The sequence below is a fragment of the Ammospiza nelsoni genome, chromosome 2, assembly GCF_027579445.1.
Source record: "Ammospiza nelsoni isolate bAmmNel1 chromosome 2, bAmmNel1.pri, whole genome shotgun sequence".
Taxonomy (NCBI): Eukaryota; Metazoa; Chordata; class Aves; order Passeriformes; family Passerellidae; genus Ammospiza; species Ammospiza nelsoni.
This window is the reverse complement of record NC_080634.1, coordinates 120,294,960-120,311,647: the sequence shown is the minus strand read 5'-3', so window position 1 is coordinate 120,311,647 and position 16,688 is coordinate 120,294,960. Positions and strand designations below refer to the sequence as shown.

General features: G+C 62.7%; 2 protein-coding genes across 9 annotated transcripts in view; both read right to left on the bottom strand.

Moving 5' to 3' along the window:
- Positions 1-2,859: 2,859 nt before the first annotated feature.
- CHRNA10 (cholinergic receptor nicotinic alpha 10 subunit) lies at positions 2,860-5,189 on the bottom strand. The gene is made up of 5 exons (XM_059466624.1): positions 5,129-5,189; positions 4,731-4,876; positions 4,277-4,431; positions 3,446-3,978; positions 2,860-3,344 (listed from the first exon to the last, which is right to left on the bottom strand). The coding sequence occupies exons 1-5, from the start codon at positions 5,187-5,189 to the stop codon at positions 2,860-2,862; spliced, it is 1,380 nt and encodes a 459-aa protein (XP_059322607.1).
- A 1,179-nt stretch (positions 5,190-6,368) lies between these two features.
- The window catches only part of NUP98 (nucleoporin 98 and 96 precursor), a 38,513-nt gene continuing 28,193 nt past the window's right edge, over positions 6,369-16,688 (bottom strand). For all 8 annotated transcript variants that reach the window (XM_059493478.1, XM_059493481.1, XM_059493476.1 and 5 more), the window contains 10 exons: positions 16,183-16,412; positions 15,454-15,723; positions 14,421-14,578; positions 13,313-13,456; positions 11,918-12,060; positions 11,231-11,452; positions 9,372-9,613; positions 8,681-8,835; positions 7,855-7,966; positions 6,369-6,822 (listed from right to left, as the gene is read on the bottom strand). In XM_059493478.1, the coding sequence (XP_059349461.1) occupies positions 6,611-6,822; positions 7,855-7,966; positions 8,681-8,835; positions 9,372-9,613; positions 11,231-11,452; positions 11,918-12,060; positions 13,313-13,456; positions 14,421-14,578; positions 15,454-15,723; positions 16,183-16,412 (1,888 nt within the window). In that variant the 3' untranslated portion in view covers positions 6,369-6,610. The remainder of the gene's footprint in view (positions 6,823-7,854; positions 7,967-8,680; positions 8,836-9,371; positions 9,614-11,230; positions 11,453-11,917; positions 12,061-13,312; positions 13,457-14,420; positions 14,579-15,453; positions 15,724-16,182; positions 16,413-16,688) is intronic.

Genomic DNA, 16,688 nt, shown 5'->3' with positions numbered 1-16,688 from the left:
ACAGGTATGGACATGGGCAGGGACATGGACACGGGCACAGGCATGGACATGGACATGAACAGGGGCATGGGCACAGAGATGGGCATGGTCACGGGCACTTCAGGGACATGGGCACGGGCACAGACACGGGCACGATCATGGACACGGACACGGGCACAGACACGGGCACAGACACGGGCACAGACACGGACACGGACACGGACACGGGCACGGACACGGACACGGACACGGACACGGGCACGGGCACGGGCGTGTTCCGTTCCCGCGGCTCTTTAGCCGGGGGCAGCGGGGCTCAGCGGCGGCGGCGGCAGCAACAGGCGGGGAGGCGGCGGCTGCACCAGGCCGCCAGGCTCTCGCCGAGCCGGGCCCGGAGCTTGCCCAGGGCCCAGCCCGGCTCCCGGCCCGCGGGCGGCGGCAGCGGCTGCGGCGGCGGCGGCGGCGTCGGGCCCCACCACGGGTCCGAGCTCAGCATGCCGAACGTCAGCCCCAGCGAGCTGCAGCTGCTGCTGCTGCTGCTGCTGCCGCTGCCCTCCGAGCCCGTCTCGGCCACCTGCACGTCCTTGGGGATGAACCAGGCCAGGGCATTGCAGCCGCTGCAGCGATTGCGCTCCGGGACGGGGCCGCTGCCGCTGCCGCTGCCGCTGCCGCTGCCTCGCCCCGCGGGCCCGGCTCGGTCCTGCCCGTTCGCGCCGTCCGTGCCCGCCTTGGGCTGCTCCTCTGCCGGGCCCTGCGGCGACTCCTTGCCCCCCAGCAGCCCCAGCTCCGCGGGCACCTCGGGCTGGGCCGCCCTGCAGCCCCTCTGCGCCCTCGGCCACTGGGACAGCTGCGCCTCCAGCTCCTTGCGGTGCTCCTCGAAGAGCGCCAGCGAGTCCTGGCAGCTCCGGATGAACCTCGGGAAGCGCCTCCTGCAGCTCACGGAGCCGCGCGGGGAGCTGCCGTGGGGCAGCCCCATCTGCGCTGATCTCCGCGCCCTGCCCGCGCTGCTCTGCCCCTCCAGCCGGCCTCTGGCTGCGCTCGGATGCTCTGAGCTCCGACGGATCCTCTGCAAGAGCCACGCGTGGGTGAGACAGGAGCGGCTCCCCAGAACGCTCCACACTCTCCCGCCACGCATGGCACACCGCCATGGCTCCCCAAACCCACACGGCGTGGCCCAGCCCAGCCCAGCCCAGCCCAGCCCAGCCCAGCCCAGCCCGGCCCAGCCCAGCCCAGCCCGGCCCAGCCCAGCCCAGCCCGGCCCAGCCCAGCCCAGCCCAGCCCAGCCCAGCCCAGCCCAGCCCAGCCCGGCCCAGCCCGGCCCAGCCCAGCCCAGCCCGGCCCAGCCCAGCCCTTCCAGCCCAGCCCAGCCCAGCCCAGCCTGGCCCAGCCCAGCCCTTCCAGCCCAGCCCAGCCCAGCCCAGCCCAGCCCAGCCCGGCCCAGCCCAGCCCGGCCCACACAGATCAGAGGCCACGCACCCATAGCCGCTCGTCCCGTAGCATGACAATGGCCAGGATGAGCTGCAGCAGCACCATGGAGATTGCCACCAGCTCCCCCATGGTGAAGACGTTGAGGACCCCCATGGTGAGGATGTTGAGGACCCCCATGGCACGGTCCCTGTCACTGTCACAGGCTGCTGGGGAGGTTCCCCAGTGACCTGCGGGGCCACTGGGGATGTGGTGGCAGAGACCCTGGTGGTGCCGGTCTGCAGTGTCACTGTGTCCCATGGTTCCTTTTATACCTCAGCCAGTGGGCCCCTTTGTGACAGTGTGAGGCAGCGAGAGCTCCTGTGTGACATCACAGGACAGGCAGAGGCCCCTGTGTGACATCTGAGTGCCACTTGACAAAGGGGACATGCCCACGTGCCAGGCTATCAAAGTGGGGCCATGGGGCCACCCAGGTGCAGGCAGGCGGTGCTGGGCAGGTGCAGCCTCATGGCAGCTCCCCATGCAGTTTCAGGAGCTCCAGAAGTGTTCCCGAGGTTCATCTGGAGCTGCTGGGACATCCCGTTTTCTCCTGCAGGACTTCAGGACATCCTTGTCACCTCCTGCTTTGCAGCCTCTTCTTCCAAAGGCCGTCCCTCTCCATTCCTGCTGCCCCTGTCCTTGTTATTCTGAGAATCCAAAACTCCACTGGTGGTCACTGTGCCCAGGAAGAGCCTCCCCCATCACAACACCCACCAGTCCTGGAGAGTTTATCCCCTTCCCTTCCCTTCCCTTCCCTTCCCTTCCCTTCCCTTCCCTTCCCTTCCCTTCCCTTCCCTTCCCTTCCCTTCCCTTCCCTTCCCTTCCCCACCCCTGCCCTGGACACAGGGAATGGCTCCCAGTGCCAGAGGGCAGGGCTGGATGGGATCTTGGCAATGTGGAATTGCCATGGGACAGTGGCTGCCACGGGCTGGGCTGGCTGGGCACAGAGGGACCCCAGCACCAGCCTGCCCTGGCCAGGGTGGGCAGCAGCTCCAGAGGTGGGAAGCTTCTCCTTCTCGTGGGAAGCCCCCCACCCCTTTCATGGGGAGCCCCATCCCTCCCAGGGCTCAGGGCCTGACCCCCCATCCCTCCCAGGGCCACCCCGTCCCAGGCAGCAGGGGCAGGACACACGTTCCACGGTTTGAGTTTGGTGCATTTCCACGGTTTATTTCCAGTTTGGTGCATTTCCCAGGTGCAGGATGCCACGGGGGGTGTGGGTGCCCACTCTGGTGCAGTGGGACAGGGGCTGGCACCCCCCAGCCCTGCAGCAGGGGCTCCCACTCTCGGGCACCCGTTCCCCAGGGATGGAGCAGCTCCTCCCTGCAGCCATGGGGGCACCAGGGACGTTTGTGTCACCCTCATGAGACACCCGCAGCCCCCGCCGTCCCTGGGGGCCGCAGCGCTGGGCCCGCACAGCCGTCAGGCAGCGTTGCCCAGGACCAGCACGCTCATGAGGAAGACCATGAGGAAGAAGACCCACATGAAGAAGCGGTCCATCACCTTGGCCACCTTCTTCCACTCGCCGGTGCGGCGCTGGTTGGCGCGGTGGCGGCGGAAGCAGCCGGCGATGTACCCCACGTTGCTCAGCAGGGCATCGTGGTGGCACAGGCAGTGGTCCCAGGGGCAGCCCCGCACCTCCGTGCCCGCCCGCCGCTCCCCGGGGCTCTCCCCCGCCGCCCTGGCATCCCCCGGCGCTGCCCGCCCGCCCGGTGCCCGCCTGGGGCTCTTGCAGCTCTCGCCCACCTCGTAGACGCAGCAGAGGCGGGCCAGGTGGTGCAGGATGAGGCGGCGCGCCCAGGGCGGCACGGGCCGGGCCCCCGGGCCGCAGTGGTGCACGTTCATGATGAAGATGGTGAGCGCCGTGGAGGCCGTGATCATGGTCATGGTGGCGATGTAGTACTTCCCTGCGGGGGCAGCGGCGCTGGCAGGGGGCACGGGGGTCCCACAGCCCGCAGGGGGTCCCGCTGCCCCCCGTGCCCGGCCCCGAGCCCGGCCCCGGGCTCACCGATGAGCGGGACGCTCTCCGAGGGCGGCATGCTCTCGGCCACCAGCAGCTGGAACACGGTGAGGGCCAGCAGCACCGTCACCCCCAGCGACACCTTCTCCCCCGAGTCGGCGGGCAGGTAGAAGCCCAGCGGCGCCAGGAAGGAGACCATGATGCAGGGCAGGAGCAGGTTGAAGATGTAGAAGGAGGCGCGGCGGCGCAGGAGCAGGGTGTAGGTGACGTCGGGGTAGGGCTCGGAGCAGCAGCCGTAGGTGATGACATTCCTGGTGGCCGGCATGCCCAGCACCTCCCACTCCACGTTCTCCACGAAGTCCGTCAGGTCGCCGCTGTCCAGCTGGTTGCGGAGGTCGATCTGGTTCCCGTTGTAGGTCCAGGAGCCGAAGGTGAGGCGGCACTGCTGCCCGTCGAAGGGGAAGTAGGACACGTCCACCTTGCAGGAGCTCTTGGTGATGGCGGGCGAGTCCCAGGTGATGTGCCCGTCGGAGCGCAGCACCACGTTGGTCTCCATGGAGCCGCCGAAGTGCTCGTCGGCGCTGGGCAGGGAGGGGTCCCCGTGGATCCCCTCCCTGTGCCCCTTGCAGCCCCGGGCTGTCCCCTCGCTGCTGGGGTCAGTCCCAGGCACAGCTGGCTGCTGCCAGCACCCCCGGCCCCATCTCCCTGCATGTCCCCCTCCAGGACCCTCCTGCTCTCCCCGAGGATGGCAGCACCCCCAGCCATGTCCCCCTCCAGGACCCTCCTGTTCCCCCACGAGGCTGGCAGCACCCCCGCAGCCCCCAGCCCCAGGCGGCCCCCCCAGCCCCGGGAGCAGCCGGGGTACCAAGCACAACGCACTTGTTGTAGAGGATGATGTCCGGCCGCCACACGTAGCTGCTGGGGATGCGGATGCTGTCGATGCCGCCGTACTCGTCCTTGTCCCAGGTGAGGTGCGCGTCCAGCCAGGTCTGGCGGACCCACAGGTAGGAGGTGAGCACCTGGTTCCTCTCGTCCTGCCGAGGGGAGAGGGTGGGCGTGGGGGAATGGCCCCGGCGGCCGCCCCGCTCCCCTCGGCCCGCACCCAGCCCCGCGGCCTCTCCGGGTGCCCCGCGGAGCTGGGCTGGGTTCGGGGGCCCCGTGCTGGTTTTGGGGGTAACCGGGCTGTCTGCAAAGTGCTCTGAGCTGGCTCGAGGCCACCCGGGCTGCTCTGGGGGCGGATCCGGGCTGGGTCCAGGGCCGAGCGTCGGCGCGGGGCCGAGCGGGACCCGGTGCGGGGCGCAGGGCCGGGGCCGGGGCCGTGCCCGGCGCTCACCATGTCGATGATCTGGGCCAAGGTGACCTTGAGGGTGACGTTGAGAGCCCGGTCCGTGTCCTCCACGGGGCGCAGGGCGCTGGAGTAGTTGGCGAAGAGGTCGTGGAGCAGTTTGTAGGCGAACCTTCCCGGGGCCGCCCGGCAGCCTGGGGACAGCCGGAGCGGGGCTCGGAGCGGCCGGGCTGCAGCCGGAGCCCTCCCGAGGGATCCCCGGGACCCGGCCGCGGGACCCTCCGGCAGCTGGGGGGGACGGGGAGCCCGACGGGACCCCCGGGATCCCCCGAGCGCCCAGCCCGAGCCCCCAGCCCCGGGATTCCCCGTGCGCGGGACGATGCTGCCCCAGGCACCGGGGGAGGACCGGGGGAGGGGGTCCGCGCCCCTGGAGCCCCCCCGCTCACCCGGGGCCGGCAGGAGGCCGGCGAGGCACAGGGCGAGGCACAGGCGAGCTCCGGGCTCCATCCCGCCGCAGGTGCGGGACACGGGGGGGCGGCTGACGTCAGGGCGGGGACAGGGACACGGACAGGGACAGGGCGGGGGGACACGCACGGGCTCCGGGTGCAGCCGAGTCCCCTCGGGGATGGGTTTGGGGGCGCTGGTGGCATCCACGAGGTGCCTGTCGGTGCTGTGTCCCCAGGCGAGGACACCGCACCCGCGACACCGGGACACCGCGGAGCCGAGGGCGGCTGGTGCAGCCCCGGAGCGGAGCGACCGCCCTGCACAGCAAGGGACATCCCGCTCTCCGGGGTTGGGAAAGAGCGAGGGAAGGGAAGGGGCAGAACGTTCCCGTTAGGTGGGAGGAAATGCCGGGAGGTTGAGGAGCCAGGAGATGAAGCAGCGAGGGGCAGCGGCGCCGGGCTCGGGGGTGCCGGAGCATCCCCAGCTGCAGCCCCGGGGGAATCCGCCGGCTCCGCTCTCCCGGCGCCTCCTGGCACCTTTCCCACGCCGAGCCCCGGCGGCAGATGCCGAGCGGTTTTGAGGCCGCAGGTTTTGTTTCCAGCGGTGAATTATTCATCCCAGCCCGTGCCGCCCGGGCCGGGCCGCTCAGGCCCAATTACAGTAATGGAAGGAGGCGAAGCCGCAGTGACCCGGCCCCTGCACACAGCCAGTGTCACCTGAACGTGCCACCGGCCAGGGACAGGGACAGCTCCCACTGTCCCAGGTGCTCCCAGCCCCAGTGTCCAGCCTGGCCTTGGGCACTGCCAGGGGCGCAGGGGCAGCCCCAGCTGCTCTGGGCACCCTGTGCCAGGGCCTGCCCACCCTGCCAGGGAACAATTCCTCATTGCCAAGATCCCACCCAGCCCTGCCCTCTGGCACTGGCAGCCATTCCCTGGGTGCTGTCCCTGCAGGCCTTGTCCCCAGTCCCTCTCCAGCTTTTAGAGGAACCCCTTCAGCACCAAAAGGCCACAATCTGGTTTATCTGGGTTCCCACACTCTGTCCCAGAGATGAGTGATGTTTCCTCCCAAGATTCTGAAGGAGCCTATCCTGATGACCACCGAAGGCAAGGTGGGATTGTATCAGACATTCCTGGGCTGTCCTTACCCTCCACCCACCCATCCCGGGGTGGCACAGCAAAGGACACAAGCCTCCAAACTCAAACCCAAATCCTTAAAAACCACAGGTACCCATGGGAGTACTATAAACATTTTATTTGTGGTTTTCAAAAAGACAGGAAAATAATCTAGAGCATTTATTTATATTTTTTTCGATAAAAACCTTTCGATACTCCTCATGCACGAAGACCTTCGGCGCGCCCCCTGGGGCGGGTGCCGGGCGCTGGGGCAGGGCCCGGGGCGGGCACGGAGCCGTTCCCCAGCGGGCACGGCTCTGCCTCGGCCGCCCGTGCTGGGGTGAGTCGTGCCGGGCGAGGCCCGCGGGGCGCTCAGTGCGCGGCCAGGGCCAGCTCGCGCAGGTAGGCCTGCGTGAGGCCGCGCAGCTCCTCCAGCGCGTAGTCCTCGGGCATGGGCAGGCGGCCGATGTGCGGGGCCAGCAGGCGCAGGGGCACGCGCGGCTCCGCGGGCTCGGGGCCCGCCTCGGGGCCCTGCTGCAGGCTCAGCACCGCCCGCAGCACGTTGGCCACGCGCTTCGCCATGTCTGCAAGAGCGGGACACAGCGCTGCTGTCACGCATGAATCTTAGGAGAAATACTTTTGCTAGGGTTTTGCTCCTGAGAAGCTGAGAGGCCTCAGAAATGAAGTGTAAACAATGGTTATCTGCTGCTGTGGAATGCAACAGGTGCATCTGTGATTGGTCTCATGTGCTTGTTTCTAATTAATGGCCAATCGCAGTCCAGCTGTCTTGGAGTCTCTGGTCACTCACAAGATTTTATTATAATTCCTTCCTTTCCTTTGCTAGCCTTCTGATGAAATCCTTTATTCTATTCTTTTAGTATAGTGTTAGTGTATAATATGTATCATAAAATAATAAGTCAGTCTTCTGAAACACGGAGTCAAGATTCTCATCTCTCCCCTCAGCCTGGGATCCCTGTGAACACCAGCACACCCTGCATGTGCTCCGCCCCAGAAGCGCTGCAGAGCAAACCCAGGCAGGACTTTGGGGCGGGGGCAGCTCAGGAGGGAAGGCACTGGATGTGCTGTCCTCTCCCTGTTCCCTCCCTCAGCACAGGCAGTGCAGCCACAGGGGGAGAGCAAACAGCCTGTGCCAGGGATGTTTAGGTTGGACACTGGGGAAAGATTCTTCCCCAAGAGGGCTGAGGAGGCTCAGCCTGTAGAAAAGGAGCCCAAGTAGGGACCTTCTCACGCTCAACTCCTTGGCAGGAGGGGGGAATCAGGCTCTGCTCCCAGGGAACAGGGACAGGAGCAGAGGGAACAGCCTCAGGCTGGGCCACGCAGGCTGAGGTTGGATATTGGGACAATTCCTTCCCACATAGGGCTGTGCAGCCCTGGCACAGCTGCCCAGGGAGGTGGTGGAGCCCCCATCCCTGGAGCGATTTCACAGCTGTGTGCATGTGACACTTGGGGACACAGGTCAGTGGTGGCCTTGGCAGTGCTAGGGAATGGCTGGGCTCAATCTGAAAGGTCTTTTCCAACCTAAATGGTTCTGTGAGCTGGGGATACAGCTGCTGCCCAGGTGTCCCAGGGAGCTGCAGGACAGGGTGTCAGCATACCTGACTGAGCCAGGCGGTCCTTGGCCGTGTGGCACTGCAGCTGCTCTATCCTGTTGCACAGGGACGTCACTTTGGTGTGTAACCGCTCCAGCTCGTAGGTGGACACATCCAGCTGGAAGCAAACACGGGTCAGCTCCAAGGCCAAACACACACACGCCAAAACCTGCCTCAGTTCACACCAGCACAGGCTAAGGGGAAGCCTGGACAGGAATTTGGGGGAATGGACATGGAGATTGCTGGGTTTGTCCCGTCCCTTCCACTTGTCACTGTCACACACCCACAGGGCACAGCCCACCCCTTGCTGTGACAGCAGATAGCAAAGCCTGGTTTTAGAGATGCCCCACGTTCTATTTGAAGTGCCTGCCAAAGAGAAGCACCAACCTCCCCTGTAGCCATGATATTTTCTGAAAAATCTTTTCCTTAAGATTTTTCCTCCTGAGAAGCTGGGAAGCCTCAGGAACAAAATATAAACAATAGTTATCTGTTGCAGTGGAATGCAACAGGTGCATCTGGGATTGGTCTCATGTGGTTGTTTCTATTTAATGGCCAATCACAGTCAGCTGGCTCGGACTCTCGGTCCAAGACACAAGCTTTTGTTATCATTCCATCTTTTCTATTCTTAGCTAGCCTTCCGATGAAATCCTTTCTTCTATTCTTTTATTATAGTTTTAATATATATCATAAAATAATAAATCAGCTTTCTGAACCATGGAGTCAGATCCTCATCTCTTCCCTCCTCCTAAGACCCATGAGAACACCATCACACTCCCCCTCAGCAGCCAGTGAGAGCTCCAGTGCAGCCCCCGTGGGAGCTGTGAATCCCCACCTGCTGAATCCTGTCCAGCATCTCGTTGACACGGATGTAGTCGAGGTAGACCAGCCCCGCCAGCTCCCAGTCCTGGATGAGCGCGCTGCGCTCCGGCGGCGCCAGGTCCTCCAGGAACCCCTTCAGGTACTTGTAGTTCTCGTTGATAATTGCATCTGCAGAGAACTGCGGTTAGGAACAGAGCCCATCCCGTCTCCCACAGAGCAGGGAACAGAAGGCCACTGCTGCCCTTGTCCCCAGAGGCCCCTGTGCCCCAGGAAGGTGGGCTGTGCGGCAGGGAAAGCACTGCCCTGCTTCCCTGTTTGCCCAGGAAAAGCACCATGCCAGGTATGCAGGGAGAGCTGGTTTGGAACTGCCAGGCCCTCTGTGCTGACTCTGCTGCTCCAAACCCAGCCTGGTCCCTTCACTGGCCACCCCATGGCTTGGAAGCATGGTGTCACTGGTTTGGGTTGGGAGGGACCTTAAATATCATCCAGTCCCACCCCGTCCCACTTGTCCCCAGTCCCTCTGCAGCTCTCCTGGAGCCCCTCCAGGCCCTGCCAGGGGCTCTGAGCTCTCCCTGGAGCTTCTCCTCTCCAGGTGAGCACCCCCAGCTCTCCCAGCCTGGCTGCAGAGCAGAGGGGATCCCACTCCCACCATGCCTTTGTGTGCTGCTCAAAGTTCAGGACATAGGAGGAGCAGCAAGACCCACCTGAGGCCAAGTGCCTGACAACCAGCTTGTGGCACTGGTTCCAGTGGCCAGCCTTGAAGAGGAACAGGGCTTCCTTGTGCTTGTCTCCCTCCATCCTGGCGCGGACAGCCTTGGCCTCGTGGATCCAGCGCGGGGGCACGCACAGGCGCTGCGTCAGGAAGGTCTCCTTGGCCCAGCCCTCGGGGCCCTCGGCCAGCGCGCAGTGCCGGCCCAGCAGCTCGCGCACGGCCTTCTCACGGGCACTGCGGGCACAGGGCAGTGTCAGTGCTCCTGCCACCCACCCACACTGCGGGCACAGGGCAGTGTCACTGCTCCTGCCACCCACCCACGCTGCGGGCACAGGGCAGTGTCACTGCTCTGCTCCTGCCATCCACCCACACTGCGGGCACAGGGCAGTGTCACTGCTCTGCTCCTGCCACCCACCCACGCTGCGGGCACAGGGCAGTGTCACTGCTCCTGCCACCCACCCACACTGCGGGCACAGGGCAGTGTCACTGCTCTGCTCCTGCCATCCACCCACACTGCGGGCACAGGGCAGTGTCACTGCTCTGCTCCTGCCACCCACCCACGCTGCGGGCACAGGGCAGTGTCACTGCTCCTGCCACCCACCCACACTGCGGGCACAGGGCAGTGTCACTGCTCTGCTCCTGCCACCCACCCACGCTGCGGGCACAGGGCAGTGTCAGTGCTCCTGCCACCCACCCACACTGCGGGCACAGGGCAGTGTCACTGCTCCTGCCACCCACCCACACTGCGGGCACGGGGCAGTGTCACTGCTCTGCTCCTGCCACCCACCCACGCTGCGGGCACAGGGCAGTGTCACTGCTCCTGCCACCCACCCACGCTGCGGGCACAGGGCAGTGTCACTGCTCCTGCCACCCACCCACGCTGCGGGCACAGGGCAGTGTCACTGCTCTGCTCCTGCCATCCACACAGGAGCAGGACACTGCGGGCACAGGGCAGCTGTCACTGCTCGTGCCCCCACACAGCGGGCATACGGGGCAGCTGTCACTGCTCCTGCCACCCGCACAGGAGCAGACACTGCAGGACAACATGGCCTTCAGGACCCTCCCACCTCACACCAGTCCGGGATTCTGGGATTTTCCCAGGTGGCATAAAGCCCTCCGAGTGCACAGCTCCACGTGGGAGAAACCACTGCAACCACAGGTCTTTAGGACTGACCCCAAGTTATTGCAAGGCCTGGAACAGTCACCCAGGGTCTGTCATTGTGTGTCCAAGCCCAGGACAGTCACCCAGGGTCACTCACTGTGTGTCCAGCCCAGGACAGTCACCCAGGGTCACACTCACAGCCTGTCCAGCCCAGGACAGTCACACAGGGTCACTGTGTGTCCAGCCCAGGACAGTCACCCAGGGTCACACTCACAGCCTGTCCAGGCTCAGGACAGTCACACAGGGTCACTCACAGCCTGTCCAGCCCAGCACAGCCACCCAGGGTCACTGTGTGTCCAGCCCAGGACAGTCACCCAGGGTCACACTCACAGCCTGTCCAGCCCAGGACAGTCACACAGGGTCACTGTCACTGTGTGTCCAGCCCAGCACAGCCACCCAGGGTCACACTCACAGCCTGTCCAGCCCAGGACAGTCACACAGGGTCACTGTGTGTCCAAGCCCAGGACAGTCACCCAGGGTCACTCACTGTGTGTCCAGCCCAGCACAGTCACCCAGGGTCACTGTCACTGTGTGTCCAGCCCAGCACAGTCACCCAGGGTCACACTCACAGCCTGTCCAGCCCAGGACAGTCACACAGGGTCACTGTCACTGTGTGTCCAGCCCAGCACAGTCACCCAGGGTCACTCAGGATGTGACCAAGCCCAGCACAGCCACCCAGGGTCACTCACTGTGTGTCAGGCTCGTGCAGCATCACAAACACGGCCCACTCCCAGAGCCCCTCGCTCTCCAGCTGGGCAGCATAGCTGGTGTTGAGCACTCCCCAGCTCTGCTGGGACAGGTGGCAGTAGTTGAGGGCCCTGAGCACCTCCCACAGGTGCCAGCTGAGGCGGAAATCCAGCGGGTCAGAGGTGACACTCCTGGGGTCCAGCAGCTGGTCAAGCTCGTAGGACCTGCCGAGGAGAGCTGGTTGTGCCCACAGAATCACATCCAGTCCCCTCCCTTCACCCACCTCCACATGTGTGATTTACATCAGTTATGGGGGTTTGGTTTTCTTTTTTAAGAAGAAAATTAACAGTGTTTACTGCTAAAATCTAATGAGTCTGCACCCAGACTGTCACCCCTTTTCCTTTGTGTGTGCTCCACTGCAGATTTCTCACTGCCTTCAATAAAGACAGCTACAGAGAAGCCTTCCTGTACTCTTCAGACACAGAAAGCAGCCAAAACCCCACAAATGTGCCCCAAAACTTCAGGTTCCCAACTCTACCATCCCCAAGTGGCACCACCTTCTGTCGGGGTACATGTGGGGCTGATTTTGGACTGCTCCAAGAGGTTCAGGCTGATTTCATCCCCCTGCTTGGTGAACTCAGGCAGTCACTGACTGATCATGACTTTTATAATACTTACTGAACTCTTACCTGTCACTGTAGAGCTTTAATAAATGGAAGCAGACGTCTCTCAGGGGCCTTCCTCCATTGTCATCTTCCTCAATGACATATCCAGAATCCTCCAGGTAAGGAGGCAGAGGACAGCAGGCATATTTTTCACACTCTGAGGTGTTCTAGGGAGATAGTTTCAACGGTAAGTTTGAAGACCATACTCTGAACAAAACTGAATTCCACAGCTCAGCAGGCTCAGGAGACTCTTTCTGCACCTGCAGGTGGAACCTCCCCAGAACTATGGACCAACATGAAAAACCTGAACCCAAAATGCTCAGGCGGGTTCATGTCTCACACTGAGCTCTTAAAAACCACTGCCTGGAGGTACAGCCAGCTCTCACACACAGCCTGGATTCCCAAAGGCTTTTGTAGCTGGAAAACCACGTGGGCCTTGGTGGAATGAGGTGGGTACATCCCAGGGAGCCTTCTCTCTGTAGCTAAGGAGGGTCTGGGCAGCCACAACAGGACAGGACACACTGAGTCAGTCAGAACAATCAGCTCAGAACTTGCACTACAGCTGGGTATTCAGAAGTGCCCAACACTGGATATTGAAGCAAACATCAGTGACACGTTTCCAGACTTGCTGCTGTGCTTAGGCTGCCTTGAGGATGGAGGGCTGAGCTGGCTTTAGTTAAATGATTAAACATGTTTTTCAGCAGAACCCTCTGTCCTGCTGCACACAGAGCTGAGAGCTCTGCAGCAAGACACAGGGCTCTGCACAATGCATGGAGCCACAGGGGGGTGGGACAGGGGCTGGGGGGCCACACAGGCGTGGGACAGGGGCTGGGGGGGGCACACATGGGCTGTGGAGCACCATGGGCTGCTGGACAAGGCAGCTAAGGATTAATGACCCCAGTAGGAGAACAGGCTGCCTGGCTCAAAAGGGTTTTCCTGCTGTTGGCCACTATCCCTCTTCCTAATTTTTTCCAGTTGTCAAACAGCTAGACATAAACCTGGGAACACTCCATAAATGGGTTTTCTCCACAGAACTTGTGATGCTATAGAATCACAGAATGGTTTGGGCTGGAAAGGACCTTAAAGATCATCCAGTTCCACTCCCTACCACAGGGACACCTTCCACTGTCCCAGGCTGCTCCAAGCCCTGTCCACCCTGGCCTGGGATGCTTTTAGGGATGCAGGGGCAGCCCCAGCTGCTCTGGGCACCCTGTGCCAGGGCCTGTCCACCCTCCCAGGGAGGAATTCCTTCCCAGTATCCCACCTAACACTGCCCTCTGGCAGTGGGAAGCCATTCCCCCCATATCCTACACTCAATCCCAGGTTCAGCAATTCCTGGCTGCTCCTGGAGCCTCTGTGCAGCAGCAGCAGGCAGGAGCACCCTGAAGGGCTGCTTTAGGGCAGGAGGCAGTGACCCACCTGAAAGGCTGACTCATACATGGCCAGAGCCCTGGAGATGGAGGCCGTGGGGGGCAGCAGGTACCAGAGGTGCACGGCCACGCAGCGCTTCCAGTCCAGCAGCGAGCACACGTTGACACTGATCCTCTCGGAGAGCTGCCACACCTGGAGCCACAAAACCTGATCAGACAGCCCTGGAGCACAAACCCTGCTCAGACAGCCCTGGAGCACAGACCCTGATCAGACAGCCCTGGAGCACAGACCCTGATCAGACAGCCCTGGAGCACAAACCCTGCTCAGACAGCCCTGGAGCACAAACCCTGCTCAGCCACAGCTGGAGCCACACACCCTGCTCAGCCACAAACCGTGCTCAGCCACACCTGGAGCACAAACCCTGCTCAATCACACCTGGAGCACAAACCCTGCTCAGCCACAGCTGGAGCACAGACCCTGCTCAGACACTCCTGGAGCACAAACCCTGCTCAGACACTCCTGGAGCCACAAAACCTGATCAGTCACACCTGAGCACAAAACCCGATCAGACAGCCCTGGAACACAAACCCTGCTCAGCCACACCTGGAGCCAGCTGTGCAGCAGCAGGAGGTGGCTCAGGGAGAGGAGCCCCTCCCTGCAGTGCCCATGGCTGAGTGGCTCACCAGACGGGGGGTAACTGGGAAGGAAAGGAAGGAGGCTGTCCTTAGTGGGGTTGTCGCCAGGGGGGATGTCCTTACCAGGGCTGTGCCCAGTGGTTCTGTCCCTATTGTGGCTGTGGGGCTGTCCCCAGCGGGTCTGTCCCCAGTGTGGCTGTGGGGCTGCCCCCAGTGGTCTGTCCCCAGTGAGGCTGTGGGGCTGCCCCCAGTGGGTCTGTCCCCAGTGGGTCTGTCCCCAGCGGGTCTGTCCCCAGCGTTGCTGTCCCTAGTGAGGCTGTGGGGCTGTCCCCAGCAGGGCTGTCCCTAGTGAGGCTGTGGGGCTGTCCCCAGTGGGTCTGTCCCCAGCGGGTCTGTCCCCAGCGGGGCTGTCCCTAGTGAGGCTGTGGGGCTGTCCCCAGCGGGTCTGTCCCCAGGGGGGCTGTGGGGCTGCCCCCAGTGGTCTGTCCCCAGCAGGGCTGTCCCCAGGGGTCTGTCCTTACCGGCTTGCCCGCCAGCAGGGCGAAGAGGCGCAGCCGCTCCTCCTGGATGAAGCGGTCGCTGTGCAGGCGGTGCCAGTCCACCAGCTGCAGGGTCAGCAGGTCCCTCACGGGCTGGCTGCCGGCCAGCTGTGACAGCAGCAGCGCCAGGCGGTGGTCACCTGCAGGGACACCCCTCAGCTGCACACCTTAGAGCTCCCCAACAAGGCTTTGGGTGGGAGGGAGCCTAAAACTCATCCCCTTCCAGCCCCTGCCCATGGCAGGGACACCTTCCACTAGGTCAGCTGCTCCAAGCCCCATCCACTGGGGGATGGAATGGGGAGGCCACAACTCCAGTATGTCTTACAAAATAAACCACTCCATAAACACCTGGTATAACAGACAGGGATAAAACCTGCCATAAGGCTCTGAAAATACATGTTTTTAACCCAAATGTAAAATGTCTGAACAGAAGCTCAATTAAAAAGATAATCAAATATTCAAAGGAGTGACTATGAAAACTCCCAGATCCAAATGCACCCCAGCAGCCCTTTCTGACTGGGGGTTGTGGACAGAGCCACAGGGAAGGGGACCAGGGAATCCAGCAGCAGCCCCTACCCAATCTTCAAGGACAGGCTGGACAGGGCTTGGAGCAACCAGGGGTAAAGGAAGGAGTCCCTGCCCGTGGTGGGGGTGGGACTGGATGGGCTTTTAAGTCCCTTCCAGTCCAGCCCATTCCATGATTTTGTGGCCACTGACAAGGGAACATTTCACATGCAGAGCAGCCAGTGACTATGAGCTCTCTAAGTTTAATCTCTCTTTGTGCATGTCCTTTCTCCTCTACACAAAAGCTGTGATTTAGGAACCTTACAGAATCCCAGAATATCCTGAGTGGGACTGACCCCCAGGGATCCCCAGTGCCAGCCCTGCCCTGCCCAGAGCCCACCAAGCCCAGCCTGGGCATCCCTGGCGGCGCCGGCCAAAGGCTCCTGGAGCTGTGGCAGCCTCGGGGCCGTGCCCATTCCCTGGGCAGTGCCCAGCAGCCCGGGGTGCTCACCTGCCTGCTGTGCCAGCCTGCAGGCCTCGCCGATCCTCTTGCCCGTGAGGCAGCTGAACACGGCCTCGACGTGGCTGCCGTGCCGGGCCAGCGCCACCTCCTCCTCGATGCGCGCGGCCGCCGTCTCCGAGAGCCACCGCGAGAAGGCGCGGCGCCGCTCCAGCGCCAGCACGTACTCGCTGGGCTCCTCCAGGCTGGCCTCCAGCTCCTTCAGCTTGCCCCAGATGGCCTCACACAACGTCCAGGCCAGGCACCAGTGCTTCACAACGCCTGTGGGGACACACACCAGTGTCAGCAGTGCGAGCACAGAACTCAGAGGGGCTCACGTGAGGGTAACTCTGGAGGGTTCCCTGTCCCCCAGTCTGGAGGGCTCACTGTCCCCACTCCAGAGGGTTCACTGTCTCCCACCCTGGTGGGCTCACTGTCCCCACTCCAGAGGGTTCACTGTCCCCACCCTGGAGGGGTTCACTGTCCCCACTCCAGAGGGTTCACTGTCTCCAACCCTGGAGGGCTCACTGTCCCCACCCCGGAGGGTTCCCTCTCCCCACTGTGTTTGGCAGGGGCTGCCCAGGAGCTCTGCAGTGCCCATCCCTGCAGGTGTCCCCTGGAGGTGGCACTGAGTGCTCTGGGCTGGGGACAAGGTGCCCATGGGGCACAGCTGGCACTGCATGGGCTGGGAGGGCTGCGCCAGCCCAAACCATTCAGTGAGAAAGATCACTCTGTACTCACTCTCTGCCACAGTGGGATCCTCGGATGCTTTCCTGGCCCAGTCAGCATAGTCATGGATAGCAGAGACTCCAGGGTTGGGGGCCAGGAGAGGACAGGGCTCATCCATATGGACAGTGGTGTGCTTCAGCTTTATCTCCAGAGGGGTGAGATACAGCTCCTTGTCTCTGTCCAATCTCCACTGTTCCAGGCTCAACTTTTCCACGTGAACTTTGAAAGGGGATTCTGTGAGTCTGGAGAAAAAGGGGAGATAGACCCAGTAGCAAAAGTTCTGCATGTTCTCCATGCAAGTGGAGCAGCTCATCCTGCAGCTTGTCCTAATTAACCCGACAGTAAAACATGACCCAAGGCATGAAGATCCTGGTGAGAGTCTGGGATTTGGAGCCAGGCTTTGAGACCCTGAACAACCTGGAGTAGTGGAAGGTGTCCCTGGCCACAGCAGAGGGTTCGAACAGGATGGTCTTTAAGTGTCTGAACCCAAACCTTCTGTGATTTGGTAAGTAAACTGT